The sequence below is a fragment of the Strigops habroptila genome, chromosome 4 (assembly GCF_004027225.2).
Source record: "Strigops habroptila isolate Jane chromosome 4, bStrHab1.2.pri, whole genome shotgun sequence".
Taxonomy (NCBI): domain Eukaryota; kingdom Metazoa; phylum Chordata; class Aves; order Psittaciformes; family Psittacidae; genus Strigops; species Strigops habroptila.
The window spans coordinates 64,659,204-64,686,592 of NC_046358.1; the positions used below are offsets into that span (position 1 = coordinate 64,659,204).

The 27,389-nt window shown below is 38.6% G+C and overlaps 1 protein-coding gene across 9 annotated transcripts in view; it reads right to left on the reverse strand.

The window, feature by feature from the left end:
* Positions 1–27,389, reverse strand: part of PRMT3 (protein arginine methyltransferase 3) — a 67,801-nt gene that overhangs the window by 32,580 nt on the left and 7,832 nt on the right. For all 9 annotated transcript variants that reach the window (XR_003990880.1, XM_030482001.1, XM_030482000.1 and 6 more), the window contains 6 exons: positions 24,820–24,973; positions 21,379–21,520; positions 18,223–18,288; positions 14,487–14,608; positions 10,618–10,717; positions 803–881 (listed from right to left, as the gene is read on the reverse strand). Coding sequence is in view for 8 of the 9 variants with exons in the window: in XM_030482001.1 (XP_030337861.1) it covers positions 803–881; positions 10,618–10,717; positions 14,487–14,608; positions 18,223–18,288; positions 21,379–21,520; positions 24,820–24,973 (663 nt within the window). In the remaining variant the exon portion in view is untranslated. The remainder of the gene's footprint in view (positions 1–802; positions 882–10,617; positions 10,718–14,486; positions 14,609–18,222; positions 18,289–21,378; positions 21,521–24,819; positions 24,974–27,389) is intronic.

Consider the following 27,389-nt stretch of genomic DNA (forward strand, 5'->3'; position numbering starts at 1 on the left):
CAAAAGGGGAAAAAAAAAACCCAGACTGATGACTACAATTGAAAAGGTCAATATGAAATACGATACTGACAAAGGAATAGAGCACAAGGAAATAAGCATATGCAGAACTGGTGCAGAAAATGGCATCACATGAGGAATAAATATTTACAGGCATTTAAACACTGCCTAAGATGACACTATCTAAGCTACTTAAAAGGATAAAAGAACGCTACTTCAAAATGAAACATTTATGTTCTGTCCCTTTCCTTATCATCCAATCGCAAAGAAAATTAGTATATTCCCAGCAGGATAAAATATGCTGAATTGAAACAATCTAATTCCTTTAGTTATTTCATGTGGCTTCTGTTGTTTGAAACTATGTTCTCCCTATGCAACTTCTACCTGCAAAACACCATCCTATTCATTCTTCCTATAATTCACAATAGCTTACTCAAACAGTATCACATCCTACAGAATAGAACTTATTTCCCTCTGTTTCTAGTTACGCAGAAACTGGGATTTTGAGAGGTGAAAACAAATGGCCACATGTGTGGGAAGAAGCAAGGAGGAAAAATTTAGACTGTACTTAAGAATAAATAACCCCTTCTATTCTTAAAAACAGCATTAACTTGAGACCTTGATACCCCATCTCATGTTCTTCTATTACCCATACAGTAAATTAATGCCTTGAAGCTCATACTAATGGAAACATTTTTCATTTAGACTGGCAACTTTCTCATCCATGCATAGCTTATTCTAAGTCTCAGAGTTCATTTAGTTTCCCCCCAGAGCTAAATTTATTAAAAGAATTATGCACACCAACCTGAGCCTCCCTCTGCCAGGTATTTGTCCTTCGCATAGATGACAGAATCCAGCATTGACTCAAAGAGAAGGAAATAACCCTGTTTACAGAAAAGGAAAGATTTTAGAAATCATCATTCTTCTTCTGTAGCCTATTTAATCAGCCTACATATAGACTTTATCAACATATTTTAAGAACTTCATATTGCCCATGTACCTCAAAAAGAGCCAGCACCCAGAGAGTTTCTCAATGGCAGCACTGTCACTTCAAAACTTACGTTACATGAAGTACCATCTTTAATTTCCCAAACTGCAAGTATCTAGAACCTACTAAATTAATAAACTATAGGCAATAAATAGCCAATCTACACCAACAATTACCCTATTGTCCTACAACATCAAAAGAAATCAAATTCAAATCAAAGTGAAAAGCTGTATGGATTGATTTTTTAGTAATAACTCGGAGGCGCCACACAAAGAAAATTCCCAAACCCCAAGAAAATCCCTTCCCACTTCGAACTGCCAGTAACGTTAAAATTGTCAGAGAAACACCAAGTGGAATGCATCTTTGCCGCTTCACATTTGCAATCTCGTGGTGCCCTGTGGCAGCGTGGGCAATGCTCACTAACACAAGCAGAAATAAACTGTACACCAAAGACAGGGGTTCTCTGGATGTTCTGCATCATTTAGCAGCACCTGAACTTAAAGAATTCTCAGGATAAAAATGGCCAGAACTAGATTTATATAGTTTTTTTGGTGTCAATTTTATAGCAGGTTAATCATACTGCTATACATGTTTAGAATAACTTATTTTAAACTTGAGTCAGCCATTTTCTGAAACAGAAAATAATATTTCTTAATTTAACATTTCCAAGACATAAAACCCCCCCATATAGCAGTATTAGATACAAGTGGCATCTTATATAGAACATACTTTTTCTCAAATACTTTTAAGAAAACTGCAGATTTCCAAGAGATATATAAGCCCTTTGTTTTTCACTTGATTTACTTACTCTACACCCTCCTATCTTCCAAGTTTGCAAACTATTCTCATATTTACCAAATAAAACAACACATTCTTAGAACATGACATCAATTAAGACAAATCATACTGGCACAGATTTTGGATTTTCACTTAGCATCCTAATTCTCATTTTGCTTAAAACACAGTTTAGCCATATGGTTTGATTTATACACTCATTGCCAGTAAGAAAGAAAAAAAAAAAGACAATTGCAAGTCCAGAATTTGGACCTGCAGTCCTACAAGCCCAGTCAGCAGTAACCAACCATATTTTTACAATCAAAGGGATTATTTTTTATTTTTGAAGGGAGACCTTATTGCAGCCTTTCAGTACCTAAAGGGGACAAAAAGAAACCTGAAGAGGGGCTTCTTAGAAGGGCCTGTAGGGACAGGACAAGGGGGAATGGCTTTAAACTGACAGAGAGGAGACTAAGATGAGATCTTAGTCAGAAGTTCTTCCCTGTGAGGGTGCTGAGGCGCTGGCACAGGTTGCTCAGCGAAGCTGTGGCTGCCCCATTCCTGGCAGTGTTCAAGGCCAGGTTGGACAGGGCTTGGAGCAGCCTGGTCTAGTGGTAGGTGCCCCTGCCCATGGCAGGGGGATGGAACTGGATGAGCTTTAAGGTCCCTTCCAGCCAAAACCATTCTGTGATTCTACAATCATGCCTCTCTACTGAAGATAGACAGCATTGCATAGGAACTGTACAGCTAAGAATACCAAGTTTACTCCAAGTTTATGACATCTTGAATGTTTATTTTGCCTAAAGCTCATATAATAAAATATTCTACAAGTTCAGAATTACTTATAAATGTCACCATCCACACTGCAGCCTAAAAAGAAAACTAAACTAAAACCAAAATTAGAACACAAGAAACTTGACGCACGATGTAACTGCATTCAACAAGAACATAGTTCGAAGAAAATGGAAATGCCCTCTTCTCAACCTGTTTCTTCCAGTAACAGGACAGTGCACTGGACATTCTTCTTCCAAATGTTGTTTGTTCTTCCACTTTATTGCCTATTTTTTAGCATGCCCTTGGAATAGGTCGCAGAACAAAGACTACTGCTTTGTGAGCAGTATTTTTAGGAAGCATCTGCAAAACGGTTGCAAAGGCCAGGAGCTCCAATTGCACCAGGCAGACTTTATGCTTACAACGTAGAGCACAGAATAGGACCAGAGCTTTATTTTTATATTCTTACTTTTACAGTTTTAAAAATAGATTATAAAAAAATCTTTTCAGATGCTTTTAACTGAAAATGAGTTGTTTTCACCGTATTTTAAATGTAAGCTCTAGGACACATCTTAAGATCAGTTGTCACCAAGAGCCATTAAGGTACGAATCGACATTTTTACAGATCAGCTCTTCATTTATTTCTTCCTGGCTAAAATGCCCATCATCTACGTCTGCCAAACAAGTGCAAGTACAGCTGGAAAACACAACTTTTCATGAGAAATACAGTAAATTGTCACTGTCCTTTCCCTGACCTTTCCAATCCCAGTTCTATCTTCCCCTCAACTCCTTATAGCATTCCTGTAAGTTACAATAAGCTGCCAATGGTACTGAATTAATTCATTTATCACTTATACCAAAGCGTTTTGCTCAGTGTGCTGTGCTCATCTGTTGTGTAATTTAGAACGTAATTTCACAGCCTGCTGCCTCACCTGTAGGGGTGCCATCTGGAAAGAGAATGATACCTGACGTCTCTTCCCCGTGATGCTGTGGGGTACTCTTGCTTCTACCCCAATAACGTTCAGCGGTTTGTTTTTTCTTAAGTGTGTATGAGCATCCTCAAAAATTAATTACTGCAAAGAGATCTCTGGCATACAAATCTGTGAGCAGCATATTAATATTTCAGTCTTGGTAGTGGCTAAACTAAGATACAGAAAAGCTGACATGTTCTCTGTTTAAAGACAAACTGAATACAGAGCACATCTTACAGTGTTATGCTGTCATATGCATTTTCTACTAAAAAGCTGGCCATTTCTCTTTCTCAAAATGAACATGAAGTTCCTTATTTTTATATTTTCAAAGCTGAAAAGAAACGGTTGTTCTCCAGCTAACAACAAACACACATATAAAGAGATTTGGACAGAACAGAAACACACAGCACCATGGAGTTATTCCATTCAAGCATACATCTGTCCTACATCATGTCCATCCAAGAAGTCAGCTATCAAAATGCATGAGCCCACTGACAAACTGAATCCAGAGGAATGTGAATATCCTTTATATCTGTATTTTGAGTTTAACAGAATTGTAAAAGGCTCAAAAGACTTTAGTGGCTTAATATCTCCCATTCTTAAATTTTCCTCTATTACTCAAATACACTACAGCACTAATACTTATTTTCAAAGCTACATAAAAATCTTTTACCAATTAATTAAAATATAAGCATAGGAAGTTCTTTTTATATTAGTGCTTCAGTATTCTACATGATATTCTTCATGGAGAAAAAGAGATTAAGCTCTTTAAAAGTTTCAAGACACCAGAACACTGAATCCTAAAGCATATCACACTGTGCAGAGAATACTAAAGAAAAATGCTTTGTTTAAAACAAATTATTTGAGATTAAAAACGGCTCTTCTAGTTCCCTTACCTGTTCCTATCAAACACTGTGGTGGAACTTGGGTTTTTCTTCACTTACTTTTTACTTATTGGTGAAAGCCATATATAGTTCAAAAAGTGGTATCAGCATGCTTACAATAGCAAGACATAGCAGAATTTTTAGTACAATGGAGAAAACTTGTAAGGATAGAATTAAGAAGTAGTATCTACTTGAATAAGTATGGAGCTTCCCCCTGCCTTTCATCGAAGATCCCTTATATTATTTGATGTAACATAACTGAACTGGTCTGGTCCACCAGATTCAGTAAGGCTCAACACTTGAATATTTAAAGAGATAAAAAGCAGCTATTAAATCTCTGGCCCAGAGAATGGACATTTCATTTTCAGTCCCCATCAATACAAAAAAGTGCATTATTTTCTTAAACTGAAGTTCCTAACTGCAAGGTTTTCATTGGACTACAAAGTAAAACACATTACAGAGGGTATTGTAAAACAGATTGGACAACGCATTCTGATTTAAAATATAAACATCTATTAACAGATGCGCAAAACTGATGCTGCCCACTCAATTCTATGAAAAATTACTTTTTATTTTACAAAATCACCACCCCCCCCAAACCTGTGGCACATTTAAATGAGAAGCAGCACCCACACGTAAACTCTTCTGCGTGCTGTGGTGCAGCACCATTTCCCTCATGGTAAGCCAGCCTTCATGCTGATCTCTCATGTATGATTTTATTAAAAAAGAAAAAAATGGAAATAATTCATTACTGACAGAGCAAGCCCACACATTTCAAAACCACAGCCTGACTTTGTTATTATGCACACCCTGTTGCGTTCTTAACTATGAGTGAGAACACCAAATGAGAAGATCTGAAGAACAGGAAAGTGATACCCATTACTGGTGTTGGGAAAAAAATAATTCATGCAGGAACCAATTCCTTGATAAAACCCATTTTGATGTAAGGAAATTAAAGCATTCAGCTACTTCATATGCTTTTTACAGAGTGTTGTTAAAAACACAAAAAAGCAAAGCTCCATTTTTACATAAGAACACTAATGTACCTCCAAATACTAACAGAAACAATAGAGAATATTAGGACTACAGAAAGATTAATAAGCATTCAAAGAAAGCCAGAACTGTATATCTGTCATAGAAATAGGGAAAAGGAGGAAGGAGAGAAAAGATGGTTGCAGTGTTTCAGACATGCTCACTTCCTAGTCCTTTTCGCCAGATCCTGAATAACTCCCATTCACAGCCCATCCTGGTATCACTTCAGAATTATCTAACACAAAAAAAAAAAAAAAAAAGGAAGGAAAAAGAAATAAATTAGCTGCCTGAGCAATGATATGTTTAGGAGACAAGAGTACTGGATTCTAACATTGGTTTATTTTAACTTGGAGTCCACCTCTTTTCCTCGTGTAAAACTCTACTGCATATTCAGTATCATAAAGCACTGCATAAAACAGCAATTTATGAGTATGCACAGTACTCAAAAAACATATTTGAGACAACTATCTCAGACAATTGTTTCTCAAAGTAATCCCCCTTAGAAACAAGAAATGGAGATATTTTTCAAGCAAATTAAACTCAATCTCTAGCTTTAGAGTCTTAGCTAGAGAAAGGAAGGGAAAGCATACAGAGAAAAAAACCTGCAACACTGATGCAGCTGGGTAAGAACATTCCAGAAAAGCATTACATCCACTTTGTTTTTTTCTGCAGTCACCCTTTCAATAAGCAGTCCATGAAGTTTACAATTACATTACCAAAATCCATGTGCAATAACACAGCTACCTTGGCATGTTTATAGCAAATCTTTTCCTGCCCGGCACTCAATTTAACCAAAAACTAGCTTCAGCACTTTGCACAGCAGCTCTCATTTCAAACTTACATGCTGTATGTAAAATTACTCTAAATACAGTAAACCATTATTGTTTCTTAAAATTTGGTATCCCTAGAGAGAATGTGTAAATGTGATCCTGACTGAGAGCAAGTCTACAGTGTATACATCTTCTCAGGACTTTACCACCATCAGTACAAACAATAGCACATCCAAGTCAAAATCCTAAACCCCAGATGAAATCTGAGCATTTGCAAACTGTTTTCAGGTCAAATCACTTGACAAGGGGTTTCATCCCTTACATCAAGGTGCAAAGGAATCACTGATGTGTGTTCAGAAATGATTTGCAGCTGAGATTGCCATGAAGCAGTGTACACAAATAGTTGTACCTTTGCTTAGAAACATCATTCATGTTAAGTCTGCAGTTTGAATAAGAAAGTAAGATAATTTGCTTGTAGATGCTCTACAAGCAGACAAGTAAAAAAATGTTAGAGACTGGTACCTGTAACCACTAACAATAATCCGTAGTTCCACAAACCAAGGCTTTCAAAAGTTTCACACATCAGAGCTCCAGGCAACCAAGCAGGATGGTGCACCAGAAGCTTACAGCCCTGCTATAGAGTATCAAACAACCTCGGACAGGGAAACCTCTACAAAACAAGGCCAGCAGCGAGATCTTACATAAAATTCACCCATTCCTGTATTCAGACAACCTTTCTCAAAGAACTGGAAGACCTTCTACTTACAGAATCAGTTTGGTTAGGAGAACAGGCTATTACTTGGCCATTCTTGTGTTCTTTCTGAAGGCAATGTAATTCACTGGGTGAAGCTGCTCTTTGGTCCACCCGCTCTGCTGTGTGCTGCTGGTTCACAGCACACAAGAAGCCCTTGACCCAGGCTGTGCACTTCAATGTTTCGCTGGAAGGAACGCACAGCTGTCTTTGGGGCAAAACAGTCTAAATAGGTGGCTTTACCTGGGTCATTGGTAGTCCAACAGGTCCTCAAACTTCAGCAATCTACCTCTTGGACATCAACAGAACAGCTCACAGCTCATCACACCTTCCACTGTCTTTCTCAACAGCTTAAACCACGACATTCACATACTGGTTTTACCCATACACAATCACACAGATCTCCTGCTTATTGTCCAATTTTAACAGTGTCAAATACACATACTTCGGTTGTCTCAAACAACACATTTATGTCTTAATATTAAAAGACCACTGCCAATTTCTCTCATAGGCTTTAATAAAGTCACTGAAGAGAGAGTTGCTCATCATTCAACCTCTAAACCTGGAACATGACAAATCTAAACCTGGAACATGACAAATCCATATCCAGATGAATTTAAAATGGAAAAATATTATTTTGGAAGGTGACAAGTACACATGCTAAATATAATTTGACTCCATGTATACACACACACTCACACTGCCCTACCTGCTGTGTAATATTTAAGATGCTTCTCCCATTTGCACATTTGGAGGGAACAAATTTAAAAAATGAAAGAAGTAGGCACAACAAGCAGTTTGTGCAAGTCACAGATCACACAATTAACAGAATGGATCAGAAACCATTACATTGGAGAGGCTCATAATGCAACACTGTACCTTTCACAATACTCTGTTCTATGTGCCATCTTTTTCAAAAAGCCTGTTCTAGAAACACTTCTAAGGGATGCAGTATTTTTCCTCTCTGTTGATTCACACTTGCTTTTAATTTTCTGATGCTCCAAACACAGCTCTCAAAAAAAAAAAAAAAAAGGGGGTGGGGGGGGCAAAAAAGCAGCCTATAGTGCACTGGTCTTAAACATTGCTCTGTACTAAGCAAAACAAAGCTGTGGCTCCACAAAAGAGTTTGATGTTTACTAATCTAAATGCAGTTTGCTTTCTAAACAGCAACTTTTCATATTTTTGTTAGAAAGAAAGAACACTGTTACCATTAGAATTTTCCTGCTAATTCATGCAGATTCTTAAATAAAGAGCTAAAATCTGACATATACTGAATTCCTTTTTGTTTCACAATTGCAACATTTTCAAGCATTTACATTCAGATAATAACAAAACATTTTACACTGGTCAGTATCATGTAGGGAAGGGAAAGAAAAAGCAAATTCACACAAGAAAGCCAGACAAAGAGGAATCTTCATTTGCATTTAGGCAATATAATGTTCTTTCTGGACAGTGCTGGAACAGTGTGTACACTGTCTGGCTATCAATCTTACTACCACAGCATTGTCCTCTTTATCTCCGTATTGCAGCAACCTATAAAAATGCTAACATTGCTAAATATTTAGAATACCTAATTAAGTGAAATGCACATGTCCGTATAATTATGACATTACAAGGTAAATTAGCACACAAATGGCAAACATGGAACATTCAATACTTCACTTCTTCCAAGATCTGCTTTTGAAATTCTTTACTTCGCCTCAAAGGCACTGACTTACAACATGACTTAAGCTCTTCAGCACCTAAGCTGCTTTCAAAAGCAAATCTTGGGCTGCAGAATGAGAAATTACGTTTTGGGGAACATTATTCTTGGTGCGCAACCGATCAGAAGTTGCCCTGAAAGAACTATAATTACATTTCTAGTGAAGTCACTATCCTGTCAGAAATCACCAACCATAATGCACTATTTTTAAACCAACAGTTCAAGCCAATGGCTTAAGCCTTCCTTGAAACTAGTGACCTCAACATTAAATGAAGCTCATGTTTCAAATAAGGTTCATTATAGTAGTGAAGGGAAAACTTTTGCAGCTTTCCATCTCACTGAAATACATAATACAAAAAACCCACAGAAAAAAAAAACCAATCAATTCATTTCCACCTTTACCTGGAAGCTAGTTAGATAGATATGGATTCTGGAACTAGACGATCTTTAAGGTCCCTTCCAACTCAAACCATCCTATCATTCTATGATCCACAGTGGACATGTGACCACTCTCACAAAAAGGATGCTGTATATAGTAGAAGAGCCACAGTTTATAAAACAACTACAACAAAACAAGTAATTTAGAATGTAAGTTTCCATCACTGATCTTAAATTTGACGGACAAAAGAATTCTTCATTAAGTCCAAACAGTGGGAACTAGCACGAAAAAACCCCATATTTTGAAGTGCTTTTTGAAGGTCTGCAACATGAGGAGACTATCAGGAGGAATATCAGAAGTCCACAAAAAACATCACAAGGGGTGTATCCTACCGTATTTTTGATAGGGAGCAGGCTTAATCAGTCACTACAAAGTTCAGCCTGGCACTGGGTCTTGCCACAAATATTTCTTCATTAGGATCAATGGCACGTAGCAAGCACAACTGTCTAACAGTCATAGAATCAACTAGGTTGGAAAAGACCTTTAAGACCATCAAGTCCAACCTTTACCCCAGCACTGCCAAGTCCACCACTAAACCATGTCACGATTTGTGAACACCTCCAGGGACGGTGACTCCATCACTGCCCTGGGCAGTCTGTTCCAATACCTGATTACCCTCTCAGTGAAGAAATTGTTCCTAATATCTAGTCTAAACCTCCCCTGGTGCAGCTTGAGGTCTTTTCCTCTTGTCCTACCACTTGTTACTTGGGAGCAGAGACCAGCCACATCCTGGCTCCATCCTCCTTTCAGGTAGTTGTAGAGAGCCACAAGGCCCCCACCCAAGCCTTCTCTTACCAAGACTAACCTCCCCCAGTTCCTTCAGCTATTCAGAATATGAAAGAAAACTTACAGGCAAACAGCTGAAATCCAATGGATTCCAGAAAAATGGCTCATTTACACACTGCATTTCCTGTTGGCCATCATCTTCATTATGTACTTTTAAAATCAGTTACTTCATTCTTATACTAAAAAACTGCACTGAATAGTAATGCTGTTTTCAAGCTCTAGATGTATTTGCACATTTCCCAGTGTGTATGCTCCTCACCTCCTTATCCCATTATCCACACAATCAGGATAGTCTTTACCTGTCCTTGCAGACTAAAGGTATTTTACTCATTAGTATGATCGAGCTAGATGACTACTACAATATTTCTCCGTTACTTTCGCCTGAGCAGCTACAATACTGAGTATATTACAGTATAGTACAGTAAATTACTGTATATTACATACAGTACTGTGTAGACTTGCATGCTAACTACTACATAACAGAAACTTACTGCTGTACCCAAAAGCTCAACTGTACTTAGAGAACCTTGACTTGAAAGAGCATGAACAAAAGGGATCAAGAATTGCACCCCAGTACCACATAATCTGTACCATTATCCCTTCTCACATACTGTCAAGGACACTGTTGCAAGCATGATATATTTTTGGTTAAAAAACAGCATCACTTAGAGAATCATTTTTAAATCAAACAAAAAAATCACAAGTTTTCCTGAAAACAATTATGTCCTGAATGGAATATTGATGCTCCTTACCATCCATTCAGATATTATCACATCCACTTTTTCCAAAGGCAGATCTACTTCTTCGACTCTTCCTTTGACTAATGTAATGGTATTTTCAAGTTTATTTAATCTGCAAGTCACAACATCAACAAATTAGTTTCTATTTCTAATTCATGCTGTCAAGAAAGATAGAATGATGTCTGTATTTTGCTTTTCTCCCCCCAATAACTTAATTTTAACTCTTCTCAGTTATATTTTGGAGGGAATGATTCCGTGTAGCCAAAAAACTGCAGCAGATTAAGTGCCAGGCAGAGATGGCAGACAGTGGACCTGTATACCTCCAACGTGCTGTGTGTGGAAACGTGTAAGCTTCAGAAACCAGGAAAATAGAGAAAAAGACAACTTAAAATTACACTTCTCTTCAGAGTTCCTTGTTCCCAGTTCTCCTTCTTTGACCCCTGTAGTCTATAGTAATTAGAGCCTACTCATCACACTAGGATAGCAATGGAAATTAACTTCCTTACAAAGCTGTTTTGCACGACTTGTTTTTTTTATTTAAAACTAGCTGCAAAGTCACTGAGAACAAGCATTTCCTCTAGATCAGTATTACAGCTATTCCACAATAAAGGCATCCTTCCCACTGTGATTTTGGCCAAAATCATCTGCAATGTTTAGTAACTGCAGTCATCAGGTATTACACCTCATGTGCAAGTAATGGTACCACCATCCTGTGTAAAGAGGAAGGTCCTGTGATATGACTACACCTTTTCAAAAAAAAACTGCATGACAGTGAAATTACTAAATATGTAAATGTTTGAAATATAGTATTTTTTTCTTGGCAAACCATATTAGTCTGTCTTGCACATACCATTATCATGATAGCTATCCTTAGTGATGGCAGAAATGTATTTCCACCCAAGAAATTTATTTTTCTATGGCAGTTCTTATCTCTGCCCCTTCCCTCCCTATCCTGATATCTTACTCTCACATTCTGTCTGGCTTTCAACAGAATGTTCAATGTGCAGACCGGTAACCACATTAAAAATTCAATCTAGAAGACAATGGGAAAACAATCAGAATGAAGGGAGGCAAAGGAAAGGGTCAAAGGGCTACTTGAACATGTGGGCTTTTGGAAACATCAATTAAACACTCTATATGAGAGTTTTCTGATAGAAGAGTAACAGTTCATCACTAATATCATATTTAATGCAGTAAACAGAAGTAAACCCTGAAGTTCCAAGTGAGAAGTAAAATGCTAAAGAGATATCCCCCACAACCATATTTCAAGAAGGACAAAAAGCGATTCCAGGATAATTTCCTAGATGATCACATGCAAGGACATCATTTAAAACAAAAGAGAGGAAATAAATTCATTACATACTTGTTTTCAATTGTAAGGTATTAAAAAAGCCCTGAACAAACCTATGTAGTTCACACATTGCAGGAAAAACTGATCAGATGCTATTTAGGAAGTATAATTCAACTTTCTATTCTAGCATAACAGTGATGAACGACAAAAATCAACTCAATCACTGTGCTGGAAATTTTATGGGCAGCCATTCAAAGTAAGAAAAAGGCAAGCACTTAGTTACAGGTAAGTTTACTGTGTAACCTTGGGAAATAATCATGCCAGTCAGGCACTTACTCCAGCTCACTTACACACATGGGTTGCGCTGTTTCTAGTCATGGACATGCTAGAAATGATCCTGAATTCTGGGAGGCACAAAAGCTCTTTTGAGCACACACTGGAATCACAGCTGGAAGCACAATGCAATACACGGTTTTAATCTACACAGTTGTTTAGTATTCCAATAAATATTCGTTACTCTGTTACAGGTTTGTCAGCTTTATTCCTTTAGGAAAAGGAGATTTAAAAAAACAAATATAAATAATTTTGAAATGAACAGAAGACTTTAATGTGCATTGAACCTTTTACAGCTGAAGGTATCTCTCAAGGTGTACCTTACACTGATGGTTCACTGTGTACTTCCAAGTGGCAATTCATCGCTGTTAAGGGTTTAAGAGTTTTGATTTGTTGTTTTTCTTAAAGGCCTGCCCTTCTCCTCACCAAGTGTAATACATGTTGGCTGATACTTCTATCCTCCTCCATGTATAACTAACACATAAAGGACTTTCTGTGCACTTGTTTGAAGGAATGAACAATCCTAAGCTTGTCATCTAGTACATCAGAAATAAAACACTATTTCACATTTGTGACCATTCTAGAGATGTCAAGGATTCCTGAGAAAAGCTCTCTTTAGAGAACAAGTTCTTGTGCCAAAAGCAGTTGAATCTAAATTGCACCTAATGCTTAACATGGTACTTTTCTTAAACAGGCATTTATTCAATAGGAGAAGTTTACAGTACCCAAGCGTGCAGTGTTGCATCTCTACTGTGAAGTGGCATCTAACCCAAAAATTTTACCAAGACAACATTATTTCTGTACAACACCAGCTTCGATAAAAACTGTCACTCCTAAATTCTTCAGTATTGACCTGGACTTTCTTTTCCACAGTTGCTCTTACAAAAACAATCACAACAAAAAGCCCTACATGCCTCAGCTATCAACAGTACACGTTTACACTTACTTTTCTCCTATTTCATGCCAGGAAATCCTTTCTAAGAAGTGCCATTGCTTCATTTTCACATATATCCACAGTCACCCTTAACATCCTCTATAGGTAAATTAGTGAAATGCAGAGTGAATACGTGAACCATCAGATGGGAAGAAAGCTGCCTAGATCACGAGGATTACAAGAAGTGAGAGAAGGAGTACAAAGTTTAACTGGTAGCCAAGTACCAGAGGTGTCCCTCAGGGTTCAATGCTATTTCTGACACCAATTAACACTTTTACCAGTGACCTAATGGGACAGAATGCACCCTCAGCAGGTCTGTGGATACTGCTGAATTAGCGGAGAGCACTCGATATGCTAGAGGGTAGGGCTGCTATTTAGAGGGACCACAGACTGTAGATAAGGGCTGACAGTAACCTCAGCGATCCAAAAGCAAAGGCGCAGACCTGCACCTCAGTGGGAATAACCCCGTGAAACAGTACAGATGGGCTCCTGCTGGTCAGAAATCAGCTCTGCTCACTGTTCCTGCTTTGACAAAGGGCCTGGTAAACAGGTTGAACGTAAGTCAGCAGCGGACCCTGGTAGCAAAAGGAGTCTACTGTCGTATATGCAAGAGGGGAGCAGCATGTCAAGGAAAGTGAGCTTTCATCTCATTTTGACACTTGCAAAACTGCATCTGGAAGCAGAGTGGCCAGCTGTGGGCTCCAGAGCACAAGAAAGACATTGACATAACCAAAGCAAGTCCAGTGAAGGACACCAAGATGAGGGGAAGCTGGAGCACATGATACACAGTGAGAAGCTGAGAGAACTGGCTTTGTTCAGCCTGAAGAAGGGATGGTTAAGGGCTGGCGTTCTGATGTCTGCCTCTGTCTAGGAGAAGGGTGAAAAGACAGAGCCAATCTCTTTTATCACAGGGGCTGGATAAGAGGTAACAGACAGACTGAAACAATAGAAGTTATGACTTGGCAGTTTAAAACAAAGAGTGAGGCTAGTCAAATGAGACACCTCCCACAGAAGTTCAGACAGAAGAGGCAGTGTTCAGAACTTAAGTTGATCTGGGCCACCTATGGGCTCACTCTGACATGGAAGGATGGAACAGATGCATTTCCCACACTCCCCCAGGGGCCCTTCCACCCTAAACTACTCCAAGACGGTTTACATGGCACTCAACATCTCTGATGGAAACAAACTTTTCTCAGTGACTCTGCAGGCTACGTGCATGTGTATGTGTGCATGCTCTTAAAATGGGTTTGCATTTGGTTGGGGTTTTTTCGGTTGGTTGGTTTTAATAACTTTTTACAGCATTATTTACCATCCTTTTCCTACCTAATGATGTCCATGGCCTGATAGATTATTTCGGATTGGTCAACTCCAATCACTTTCTTTGCGCCTGCTTTGGCAACAAACATGGAGAGTATTCCAGTTCCACAGCCAACATCCAAAACCACCTGAAACAAATATACAGAGGTAAAAATAAACATCTTATTTCACTTGCTTGATTTTCCTACATATCTTTCTACATCAGGGAGATACCATACTCTAACAGGAGGAACAAAAGGTAACATCGTCTTATTATTACATTTGAACTAGATGATCTTTAAGGTCCCTTCCAATCCAAACCATTCCATGATTCTATGACTCAGAGATATCCAAATCAAACTGCAGTTCTAACTCCACACCCTCCACTACCTTTTACAGATAGACAATGAAGCAGACTAGTTCCAGTTGCAGATTAATTCAGTCACATGGGAAACAACCACAAGCAATTATTTGAGCAGTAAGTGAAAAGTTACATGGACAGGAAAAACAAGAAATTATAACCTGAGCAATTTTAATCAGTGAATCACTAACAATCATCAGCATTTTTACTGTTAGACTTCTACTTAATATAGTTACACTTTACTAATGTGTTAAAAATTTTAAGCACTAAACCCCAAAATGCTCTGAGCATTTAAGCATTAACAGAATCAGAACTGTGAAGACAGACTTTTCCCATACAAGAAACCTAAACAAGAGAGTAAGCACAACTGACTAGAAGGCTTCTAAGATGAAAAAATTGAGTCAGAATTACTATCATAAAAATAGTTCATTGGAAAGGAAAACTTACTTCACTGCCTCTCCTTAGCACAGCATCCAGTAAAAGGTGTCCTCACAGCTTTCATTACATTAATTCTCTTTTTCCAAAGAACTCATCAAATCACTCCCACACTTGAGAATTTTAATCCCATTTTACAAATATATCAATGCAGTAATACCCCCTCCTGACAAACTTTCTAGCTTATGAGCTATTGAACATTTACTTGCTTTGGCACAACAAAAACATGCATGTGCACTTTTAAATTCCACCTGACAAATAATATCTAAGTAAATACTTGAAGGCTCTGCACACCAGGTCTGCTTACTTTCCCTTGTGTACAAGTCTCTGTGTTCTGATGCTGGTTACAGAACAATGATTCTGAAGCCAACATGAATAAAAATAGCTGTTTATTCTTGGCAGCACAGTATAAGTAAGCTTCTGCAGTGGTGTCCTGGGAAGCAATGACCAAAAAGTTGACCACCATCTGCCTTGATAGAGCAGCTTACAATTTGGAATCAGACTAAAAAAGCATTATGATTTTTTTAGAGCACCTTGTGTAGGGGCTGGCTATGAAAGTTGTGGACAGAGTTATTTGTTCCACTTTGCAGCTACATTCCAATAGGATTCAATTTTACAACTCATTCACAAGTTACATGTGCGTATGTAATGGCTACAGAAATCCTTAGGCTGAAGTCTCCTGGAGCCAGGAACAGAAGGTAAAAATCCACGTGATTCAGCAACTGCTGAAATCTCACACCCCTTAGCATCATCTGTTCTAACACTTTACCCATGGTAGTTTAAAAAATTGCTGAGCCATGAAAGCTGGAAATCAAAGCCAAATATAAACCTCTGTTAAGGAATGATCTTGATGTACGGTTGCATGAAGAGAGCAATCACCACAAATTGGAAAAAAACCAAAACAGACACCACTTTGGACAGCTGCCCTGGTCACTTAAAAACCCAGATGGAACTCATCTGGCCTTAGGCAGGGGATAGGAGTGGAGAAAAAGGCACAGGAGAGAAAAAATACAAGCTGGAACACATCTGAGGAACAGAAAGACAAGCAGAATGATCACTAATTAGCCTAAGGACAAGGATCTATGGCTAATGCATTCTTGCAGTGATCATATATGGCCTCTCACCAGAGGTCTGGAGCAGCCTGGACTGGCCATTTGACTATACCATGACACACTACAACATCACACCCTTCTCTGCTGTCTAACCGAAACTGATATTCTACTTTTAGTAATAGAAAAAAATTATTTCAAATTCAGAAAAGCAGGAGGTCAGGTATTTTCACCAATTAAATTAATTCCAGCAATGAACTTTTAGTAGGAAAAATGTATAAAAACTGTTTCTTTCCCCATTGATAGGGCATTGATGCCTGCCTAGACTTCTATTCTACAACAAAAAATAAGCACAGCAATAGTGCTTTTCTAACCAATTCTTTTTTCACCAAAAATACTCTTGCTTTAAATTGGATCACATTTCCTTTACTGAGTAAGGCCACTTCAACCACTCCTGCTAGGTAACCTGAACTGTCCTATTCTCATCTCAAGTACATCTGACAGGTTGAAAATAAAGGCAGCAAGCAGGACTGATATTCAAGGTTTGATAATTGCTTTTGGAAACTGAGAGAACAAACTGGCTGGTTCTGAATCAAGTATGCACAATAAGAAGCCCTAGATATTCTGTTCTCATTTGTTAACATGCAATTACACCTCATTGGGATACTGTAGATTTGCATCCAAAGCTAGTATGACCAATGGAGCTCTTTGAACAAACTCTTCCCAACCCACCACACAAGTGTCCTTTCAGAAAGACAAAAAGCATTGTTTTCTAGGGAGGAATACCATATGGAAGTAACTGACAGCATAATGTTCTTCCAACGCTTTTGCTTGTTCTCTCATTATAACTAAAGAGCTTAGAAATGTTTAGTAGAAACAGGCTTGTGACATGGATTGAAGCAAAAAAGGAAGAAAACTATTCTCCTTATATATTTCTGCTGGAAACACTGAAAAAAACATGAGGTAAGACAAAGAGCATGCACTACCTACCTATCCCATACAAAGAGTATGCACTATCTACCTTGAAATACCTCTCTCCTAGGACAAAACCACATCTAGCACTATTCCCAGCTGAGGAATTTTCAGATGGGTGCGCTTTTATTACTTCCACGACGACTCTGAAGCCTTATGACTTACTAACAAAGTCTCAATCGACACCAAAATAAAAATCAACAATGATTGCCTTCCATAAACCTAGACATCCTGGTTTCACATTAACAAATATCCATATGCAGCTTAAGAATGGTAAGCACCAAGTAGAGCAAAGCTAATCCCGAACAGAAGGCTGCTCACCATAACTCAAATCACAACAAACTCAGCAGAAATAGCCAGCAGAAATACAGAAGCCAAAAGGATCATAACTGTGCAGGGATCACAACCACAGTAAAATCATTAACAAACATCGCTGCAATCACTCCTCACTGGAACTGAAATACTAGTTCCTGTTTCTAAGTCCCTTGATAATAACCAAGTCTGGAGAGACTCAACAACACTAAGTAAATCAGTTGCACATGAATTCCTCCCCAGTTCTAATTACACAGTGCTTCTAAAATATTTGTACTATATCAGGCACAAATTTGTGCTTTACTACTAGTAAAGAGGCCCTCTAAGGTAGATCTCACTTAATATACTGGACAAGAAAGGCTCAGCTTAACCCCACCAACATAATTAATGAACACCTCGACATGGCACACAGAGCAATGACAACAGTGATCAGCAGTTGTGTTATCAGCACTTCGCACCCTCCAGCAGCTGAATAGCACTCTACCACCTCATAAAGCCAGAGGACATTAAATCAAATCTTGTCAGTGTGATATTCCATTCCCAAAGCTAAGTAGCCGCCAAACTGAAGGATTTCTACCACTTAAAAAATAATAAAGAGCAGAAATTATTGTACTCTCAGAGCTATTCCACCTACCTTGTCCTTGAAGATATGAGGGTTCTGGCAGATGAAGTCACGATAGCTTTCTGTACGCACTTTATCCTATGATTTAAAGAATAAAAAAGGGTTCACTTTTTCTACCTAGGTACAGCATGTTGCTCAAAAATGCTGAAAAACTTGCTTTTCAACTTGGCCTAAAGCTGTTTTGTGGCTACTGTACTTATAAGGACTCTGCAGTCACACTTCCCATACAATATTTTTCCAGAGTTTATTGTCTTTGCAAATCAGCCAGCTGAGCCTCTCGGGGAAAAATAAGAAATTAGTTTGCAGTTTCCCGACCTGCTGTGTTTGATTTTGGGTGTTTCAAAGTTCTTAATACCTCTCCACCACTTTCCAGGAAGAGCAGTAATAGAGTGGCAATACTGCATCAACTCTACATAACCACCTTCCATACAATGGTAAAAACTGGAGTCGTGAACTCATAAAATGATTTGTTTCATTTTATTTTCTGACAATCCTACAACACACAGATTCCTTAAAAAAAAAAAGAAAAAAAAAGGTATGGATCAGATTAACCTTTCTTATTTCTGGACAAAGTGCAAATTAGCAACCCTCATGCCAAGCTAGTAATTGAAGCTGTACAGTCCACTCTATGAAAGCCCAATACAATTAATAAATTTAACTGTAATACAACCCAAGAAACTGGAATGTTTTCAAGCACAGAACTAAACATTTACAGTATCTTAGTATATGAAAGCTAGCAGCATAGCTCTATGCAAGGTAATCTATTAAAACATTGATTCTCTTAATATGCATCAGCAGGTACACAAATTGACAGCCAACTATAGCGTTTGGAATTGCTGTTGCAGTTCAACTGTTACAGCTAAGAAAAATTTTAAGCCATTTTCATCTAGTAGAGATACGTCTATAAATAACACTGAAGTGTAAAATCCAACTGCTCATACTTGAGTTAATATTTTTTCTACTATGGCAGGTAAGAATTTTTACAAGCAATACAGAAACTAAAGGAACTTCCTCTAGTGAGAAAGAACAAAGTCTATTTCATTAGAAAAACAAGATCCAAAACAGAGACTAAGAACAAAGGAAATGTTCACAAAAATTCTGTAGACTAACCAAATTATTCTTGAAAAGCCTAAAATCCAGTCTTATGTTTAGGAGGAGTATCTCTCACACACACAGAGTCCAAAGAAACAGTTAGGGATTATTTTAGAAAATAGTACTTGAAAATTATACATAATTAACATCAATAAAAAATTGTGGTCCTTGAAATTGGTTTCCTATGACGATATATTCAGAACAACTATTTTTAGCAGTTCACCTCTACTGCAGTATGTAACAGGATTTACTGAAGCAACCAAAAAAGTCTAGGAAAAATAAAATCAAATCAGAACGTTCAGCATCAATCCAGAAAGCAGTCAGCTGGAAAGCTTTCAGCTTTACACCCTGTCCACTCACACTGCCTCAGCACTGCCCCAACTTAATCAACACAATTTTAGCTGCTGTCTCTACTCTTTGCACTGCTGTTCCAGTAAGCCTCTGTCATTCAGGTGTCTCTATTCACCAACACCATTCTCTCACTCAATGTAATGCTTTTTTTTTGTTGTTTTTAAATAACACATCAAGGAAAATCATTAAAATGATAGTCAAGAAATTCTTGAACAAAAGAACAGAGCAAGAGAAACACTAGCCATTTGGCCAGAGTAAAGTAACACTACTCTTCCCCTTTCTCTGAAGTACTTCCAGAAAAAAACCCACCCAAATTGAAATTTCATCCTATCACTACCAGGGCTAAGGGAAAAAAAAAAAAAAAAAAAAAAGTGAAAAACTGAACAGTGTCAGAAACAGGCTTAAAATTCATACAGCAAAACTCCTTACTAATTTCAATATAGCAAGCCTCTGTATTCCTATAATGTCAACAAATAAATAAATCAAACTCAAAGTCTAGCACATAGGAAAAAATGCAATGCACAGATGATAAAAAGCAGTTGTTTCCACATGTTTAGGAAAGTCAAAAGTCTTAAAAGCATTCTGACAAACATTCCTGGAAACCAATAAAATACAGTTTTGTCCCAAACTCCTTGTGTAGACATGCAGAATTATAAAATTTATTAGCAAACAGAAAGGCTGCCTCATCCTATAGCTTATAACATCTCAAATGACACCTTTATACCACTGCAAAACCAAGCTTCTATCATTTTTATTTATCTTTAAGACAAATTATATTTCTCTAGACTATACATTTTGGAATATATCAACTTCTGCAGAAATGTGTGTGCTTCAGTAAAATACCCTTCCCTTCCCGAAATTAACCTCATGCTTATGCTATTCTTACCAGATTCATGCGTATTTCTACACTGAGGCCATTAAATTATTTACAAAGCACAAAACTTTACATGCTACTTGCATGGACAAAGTCACTTCACAACTCCCTACTTTATCTCTACATCAGGCAGGAATTTTAATTATTTCTGCATTAAAATGATAAAACTGTTCATGATTTTCACAACTATGATACTTTCTCTGAAAGGAAGCATTAAGAGATTTTGATTTACATGTCAAATATAAATTGTTGGGCTTTGTGTTTGGTTGTTTTGTTGGGTTTTTCAGTTAAAAAGGCATACACAGGCTTGCCTTTGAAGAGTTTTAAGCATTAATTGTGTATATTTATCATATAAAAGGAGCATACAGTTTTTTCAGCTGTTCAATGTCATGTAATCAATACACTGAAAAATACCAACAAATTTCTATTTACCTACTGCAATAGGAAACCCCAATATTTGGGAAATGGTTTTTCCTAACGAATTTCAATTGTTAGGAGAATATAAACTACAGAAAACCATTCACTGACTGTACCATATTTTATCCTTTATCTTTTAAGCACCCCGGAAAAAGCTGCTTTTGGCAGGGTAAGGTTGTGCTACACATATTCTAATTTATCTTCAAGCATATCTGTAAATGATTTTATGTTCCTAATGTTTCCTGTAAACAGAATTTATGTAAACGAAATAGAACTGAAAAATTCTCTCAACCCAACTACTAGGAAAAGACCTATCATGAATGGCAAGGGTTAAAAATGCAGCTGCTCTGCAGTATATTTATGGGCACGCAGCCCACTTCATCCCATCTTTCCTCTTTAGTCCTACTAAGATGCAGTTGAGATGACTTCCTAACCTTTAGCATCTCTTCATGTATCCCATAATGCCCATAGGAGCTGAAGTAAACGCCATCCTCATTCTCCTGAAGGTCTGCAATGGTGCTGGATGATGAGCTGCTCCCGACATCTGCATTCATTACAAAATCCTGCGTGAATCGCCTGCAATCAGTTTGAAATAGACCCTTGAGACATTGTTTATGGGATCATAGAAAAGAGGCGAGAATGAGGTGGGGGAGAAGGGGCTTCAAAGAGGCAAAGGACCAGGCTGCAGAGGGGCTGTGACAATAATAGGCCCCTCTTTGAGCAGGCACAACCTCCCTCTGCCGACCCCTTCGGGCCGCTACACGTGGATCCCCATCCACCACCCTCCTGCAGTGATGCTTTCTGCTTCTAACCAGCAAAAACCAGCAGTGAAACAGTCGGCCTTCATTTCTGGTTTTAAGGAGGAATTATCTTGTACCACAATGGTCAAAATGACATGTGATTTAGGCTGTGTAATGCAGATAGGGACTCAATACAAAGAGCACAAGAACTACAAACCATACACCACCACATGACTAGCAGAAGGTAGAACAAAGTGCTTTAAAACTGAAGCATTTGGGTAGAAACAAACCACAGCTTAAAATCCTATGTATTACTTCAATTTCATGCTGTTTATTTTTGCTCCTTCACAGCCTTGCATTCCTAACACACATGTTCTCTTCCCATTTCTCAAAGCTGTTTTGCTGACAAAATACACAAATCAAGGGGTCTGCCAGCTTTTGTGTTTTCACAATAAGCAAACAGCTCATATTATAACCACAATGAAGTGAGAAAAAGCAAACATGCTCCAGCCAGACAGTATTCCTGTAAGGTCTACCGTCCAACATCAACAGAACTTGCATCCTAGACTACCCCAAAGCAGCCAAAGCTCAGCTTTAACAGTGGACATACCTCCTTAAATAGGAACTTAATGCATAGAAGCTGTAGGTAGCACCTCATTACCAGCACCTTCCTTACAGAACAATAACAAAATCAAACCAAACCACTGTTTCAGTCCTGACATGTCAAATACTTCTCTACTTAACTGGTTTGGATAGGAAAGAGACAGTGGTAAGGAAATTCATATTAAAAGTTTGTCAATATCAGAAACCTCCTAGTTTTGCTGACATACAGGTAAGGTCTGGGTCTTATTTTTAATATTGCTCTTTAACAATACAGTTTGCTTTTTCCTTACTTTTAGACAAATATCACAATGATAAAAATGGAAACTTATAAAAAACAGATTCTATGACACACAATTACGTATAATTACCCTTTTGTAAGATTTAAACCCGATTTTAAATTCAAAATTATTTAAAATGGATTCAGCCAATACTTTCTCCAGCCTATGCACAGCACACAACAAACTCTAGAGACAGAGCTTTTTTATTTAAAAAAAAAAAAAAAAAAACAAAATACCACAAACAAACAAAAAAAAAAACCCCACAACAAAAAAACCCCACAAAACAAACACAAAACCAAAACCAAAACCAAAGGACAGATAAACCATGCTCTTAAATCTCTAAATTACATCAAATGCTAAAGGTGACCTGATTTATAGCACTGTTACCATTTGGGGGGGGAGGGGGAGGGGAAGAGAGGGGGGAGAAACAAGAGATCACTAGGCCTCCTGCTACATGTCTCTGCTTTGTACCCCTTTTAATTCTCAGCATTCTAGAAGTCTATTCAAAGCTCCTGGATCTAGCTTTTTTTGGGTTTTTTTAACTCTAGAAGATGAAGTCGGCCAACCAGCCTGCTTCATACCAGTATAAACCCATTTCATGACTGTTGTGGTTTAAGCCACAGCATTGTTCTCAGACTACAGTCGAAAACACAGCACTGCACCAGCAACTAAGAAGGAGAAAAATAACTGTTACAGCTGAACCCAGGACAATGACAGAAAATAATATAAAAAACAGGTTACTGTACATTAAGGTTCTGTACACTATTCTTGCTCCACATCAGGCTTCCAAGATATACTTATTTCGCTGAGGTTTGCCTGAATGGAAACATCCTTTGATGGTGTCTTTCAGTGGAGTAACCTCCAACATGAATCAGTATCACTATGAATCACAGCACGTAGACTACTACAATGCAACAGGTACACCTATCTAAAATTAAAACCCATGCTGCTTCATCGCATCTACATCTGGCTATTTTTACTGCCAGCCAATCCCTGCTAAATTGAAGAGCCTGTATTGACAAAGAAAAATTAAAGGCTGCCTTTTACAACAGTGCATAATTTGATATACTAACCTCAAAAAGAAATCTATGTAAGCCTGATTGAAGTTTAGAGCTGAAGAGAAATTGCAACTGCTTACTTGAAAAAGTTTTTCTTTCTTTTAAATGAAAAAGGGAACAAGAGTACAAGACAATACGCAGAAGAAAACCCAATTTTCCAAGTACAGCAACAAATTTCATTCTTATTGTTTATGATTAATTAATGCATAATGTACACAGATATCAAAAAAGTGCTGTAAGCTATAAAATATTATTTGCAAAAGTTAACCCAGCTGAAGACAAAACTTCATTTTTTACAGGCATAATTGTTCACAGCTGATAGGATCTGAATACATTAATTTATTTTGGTATATTTGGTTTCTAGTAACATCAAGCGTTTATTCTCAAAACATACAATACCCTCAAATGTATTTTACAAAACAAGGGTTTTGCCACTTGCCCACAAAAGAACATGAATTATTCCAAGTCTCTTACACACAATTTCAGTTTTACAGTGCCCAATCAGTGTGATCTTGAAATGACAAGTTTGTACATGATTTATTCCTATGTGACCCAAAAAGAAGTTTATATTCCCATTTTATCCATGAGCATCATAAATCCATATTTTGAAGACCTCAAGATTTAGAAGTAGCATGTACAGCTACGGGGATCTGCCAATTCCTGACTGCAGTGCACCAAATCACTAACAGAATCCACATCTGAGACTGAAAATACAAGTAGCTGAAAACTTGGTTTATTAATTTTACTGAGGTTTTCTCCGAATTGTAAACTGGATTCTATGACTAACAATCATCATTTGGAGCCATTTCTGAAAATGTTGAGAGTCACATATTTAATTTGTCAATACCTCCCTCTTCTGTGTGGCATACATCCTCAATGTTTAACTTGGTATCTACAAGACTAATGGAAAAGTGAAAAAAATACATGTTTCTGGGCCATATGGTTATTTAGCTTTCCTAAGTATACTTTGCTCTTTCAATCTGTGCAGGTTTTGTGCAGTTTTAACTAATCGCCTACAAGATGTTTACTAATAATCTACACAATAAAAGTCAAACACATGGACCCAACAAAAGTCATGAGTTCTATTCCATAGTTACATTCTACCACTTCTTTGAATTTCTGTTGGTCTTTAAACATGAGCACCTCACGTAGAACACATCAAATTAAAACACCAAAACTTCAGTTCCAACACTTACTTCATTTTTTGAAGATCCTCTTGTGCAACAGCCAAGGCTGCTTCTGCAAGTCTTGCTCTGTGTTCTGCGTGTTTTAATTGTTCAAGGAGCATTGTGTTATCAGTTAAGCCATTACAAGGCAACACGTTTTCAGGTTCACAAAGATCTTCTATATCTGATGAAATGGAGAGAAAAAAAAATCACCTATCAGTCATGTGTGGCTTCACAGCAGCTCATAAACATATGATGTTTTCAGTGTTGCTATTTCTATCTTTGGATGATTTGTAAAATTAGTCTGGTTTACAAGAGGCATCACTGCATTTGATAGGACTAACCACAGACCACAATACTAGTCAGTAAGAGAAAGTATGCTAGAAGCAAGCTCTAAATTCTCAAAGAACTCAGAATTAAATCCAGAATTAAAGCTTCTTTAAATACCAGTGTTTGATTATTGATAAAAGAGACATTAAGTTTAGACTGTAATTTTGTTAATTACAGTCCTATCCTCTATTTTTCCAGTTATGTTATTCTGAGACTAAAAGGGCTGTTAAAGGTAATAGCAAAAGGTAGGAAAGTATATCCATTTAAAATTTCTTAATAATTAGTAACTCCTCATTTTTAAGTGAATTCCTTGGTGTTTTATAAAGCTTATGAACACACAGAACTCAAAAGAGCATAAGCAGAGTGAATCTAGATGAAACACTGCTTTTTAGCCTCCAAAATCCAGACTCAGCATTAGGTCCCATTCACCTCTTGCTAAATTCAGCTGATGATTTTAACAGCTGTCAGTGCATAAAAAAATGGTGCTACTGTGGTTTTGGATATAATAAGAAATTACTGACAGCTTACTAGGCAAAAGACTTCTTGGAAAAAAAAAATAAAAACCACCCCACATATCTATTCCTTTTAGTAATGAAAGACTATTTGCCTGTGGGACTGAAACTAAGCACAGGTACTGAAGATTTCTCAGGTTCGTTATCTCCCCCCTAACCCTTTAGCAACTGCAACAGCATCTCCAAAGTATATAAGCTTAAGCAAAGAGCACACATTAGGCAGGAGCTGATACAGTGGAACATGAAATCCCTAAATAACCAACCCATGTCCTCTACCACACATTATCTCAGTGATCATGCAGCAGGGCTTGCTTAGAAGGCGGCAAAACTCACTCCAGATTGTACAGAGAATAAAAAAATACACTAGCCTTAAGTACCTTATGGTTTAGGTAAAAGAAAGATGTACAATCAAGTATGAGATAGGAAGAAGGTGAGAGGATCATGGGCAGCTAAAATAAGTTCAAAACTCAAACTAAATTCTCCCAAGACCATCTGATGAGCTGTCATGAGAGAGAAACTAAGACTGCTTGTCTTAGTTTCCTGCACAGCGCCCCGGAGACTCAGTTCGGAGCGGCAAGAGCGACCGAGGGAGCCTCAAGTCCTCGACAGGACTTGCCCAGGAGCCGGCAGCTCCGCTGACGCGAGCAGCTGACTCACAGGGGGCGGCGCCAGGAGTGGCGGCACCAGCCCTCAGTGGGGAAAAACCCGCCCCAGGGAACGCGGGCGACCAGGAGCGCGGCAGTTGGCGCAGGCAGGGCGAGCGGGATGGTGAGCACTCGCCTCAGGACGAGGGCCCGCTCTGGGAGCTCTGCCCCGGCGGTGGCCAGCGTAGGCACCCAGACAGAGCCGATGAGAGGAGAGGCTGCGGCGCAGACCTCGGAGTGTAGAAAGTGCCTCGACTGGCCTCTTGAGGCGAGGGTGCGCAATGGGCAGGGCTGCACTCGGTGCGCTCTGGTGGAGGTCCTCCTGCAGCAGGTGGCTGAGCTGCGGGAGGCTGTTGGAGAGCTAAAAGATGCCAGGGAAGCTGAGAGGAAGCTGGAATGCTTGCTCCAGGCCCAAACTGTGCAGGGGCCGCAAGCGTCCAGCATTGCTCACATAGGAAAGGAGGGCAGCAACCCAGGAAGCTGGGAATTAGTTACAAGAAAAACTAACTAAAAAAGGAGGAAGAGGACAATTAACAACAAGGGGCTTCTTCCTAAATCTGATGTCCCCACCCAGAACCGCTTTGCAGTTCTGCAGGGGGCTAATGAGAAAGCACCCACCACACCTAATGAGCATCCTGCTGATGCACCAGTAAAGAGGATCACTACTGGTGCCTCCAGGAAAAAGCGGAGGGTCATAGTAGTAGGGGACTCTACTTTAAAAGGCACAGAGGCACTCATCTGCCGGCCTGATCCGGTCTCTAGGGAGGTGTGTTGCCTGCCAGGGGCTCGGATCAGGGATGTTGCTGAGAGGCTGCCTGCTCTAGTAAGTCCTGCTGACTATTACCCCCTTCTAGTGGTCCATGTGGGTGCTAGAGATACAGATAGCAGTAGCCTGGAGAACATTAAGGACTACAGAGCCTTGGGAGAGGTGGTTAGGGGCTCTGGAGCTCAGATTCTCCAGGACAAAGGGGAGGACCTTAAAAAAGCTAGGCGCGTTTGGCAGGTTAATAAATGGTTAGAATGGTGGTGGGGGTCAGGGGTTTGGCTATTTAGAACATGGGGCTCCATTTGGGAGGCCAGGTCTACTGGAGGCTGGTGGAGCTGGTCTGACAAA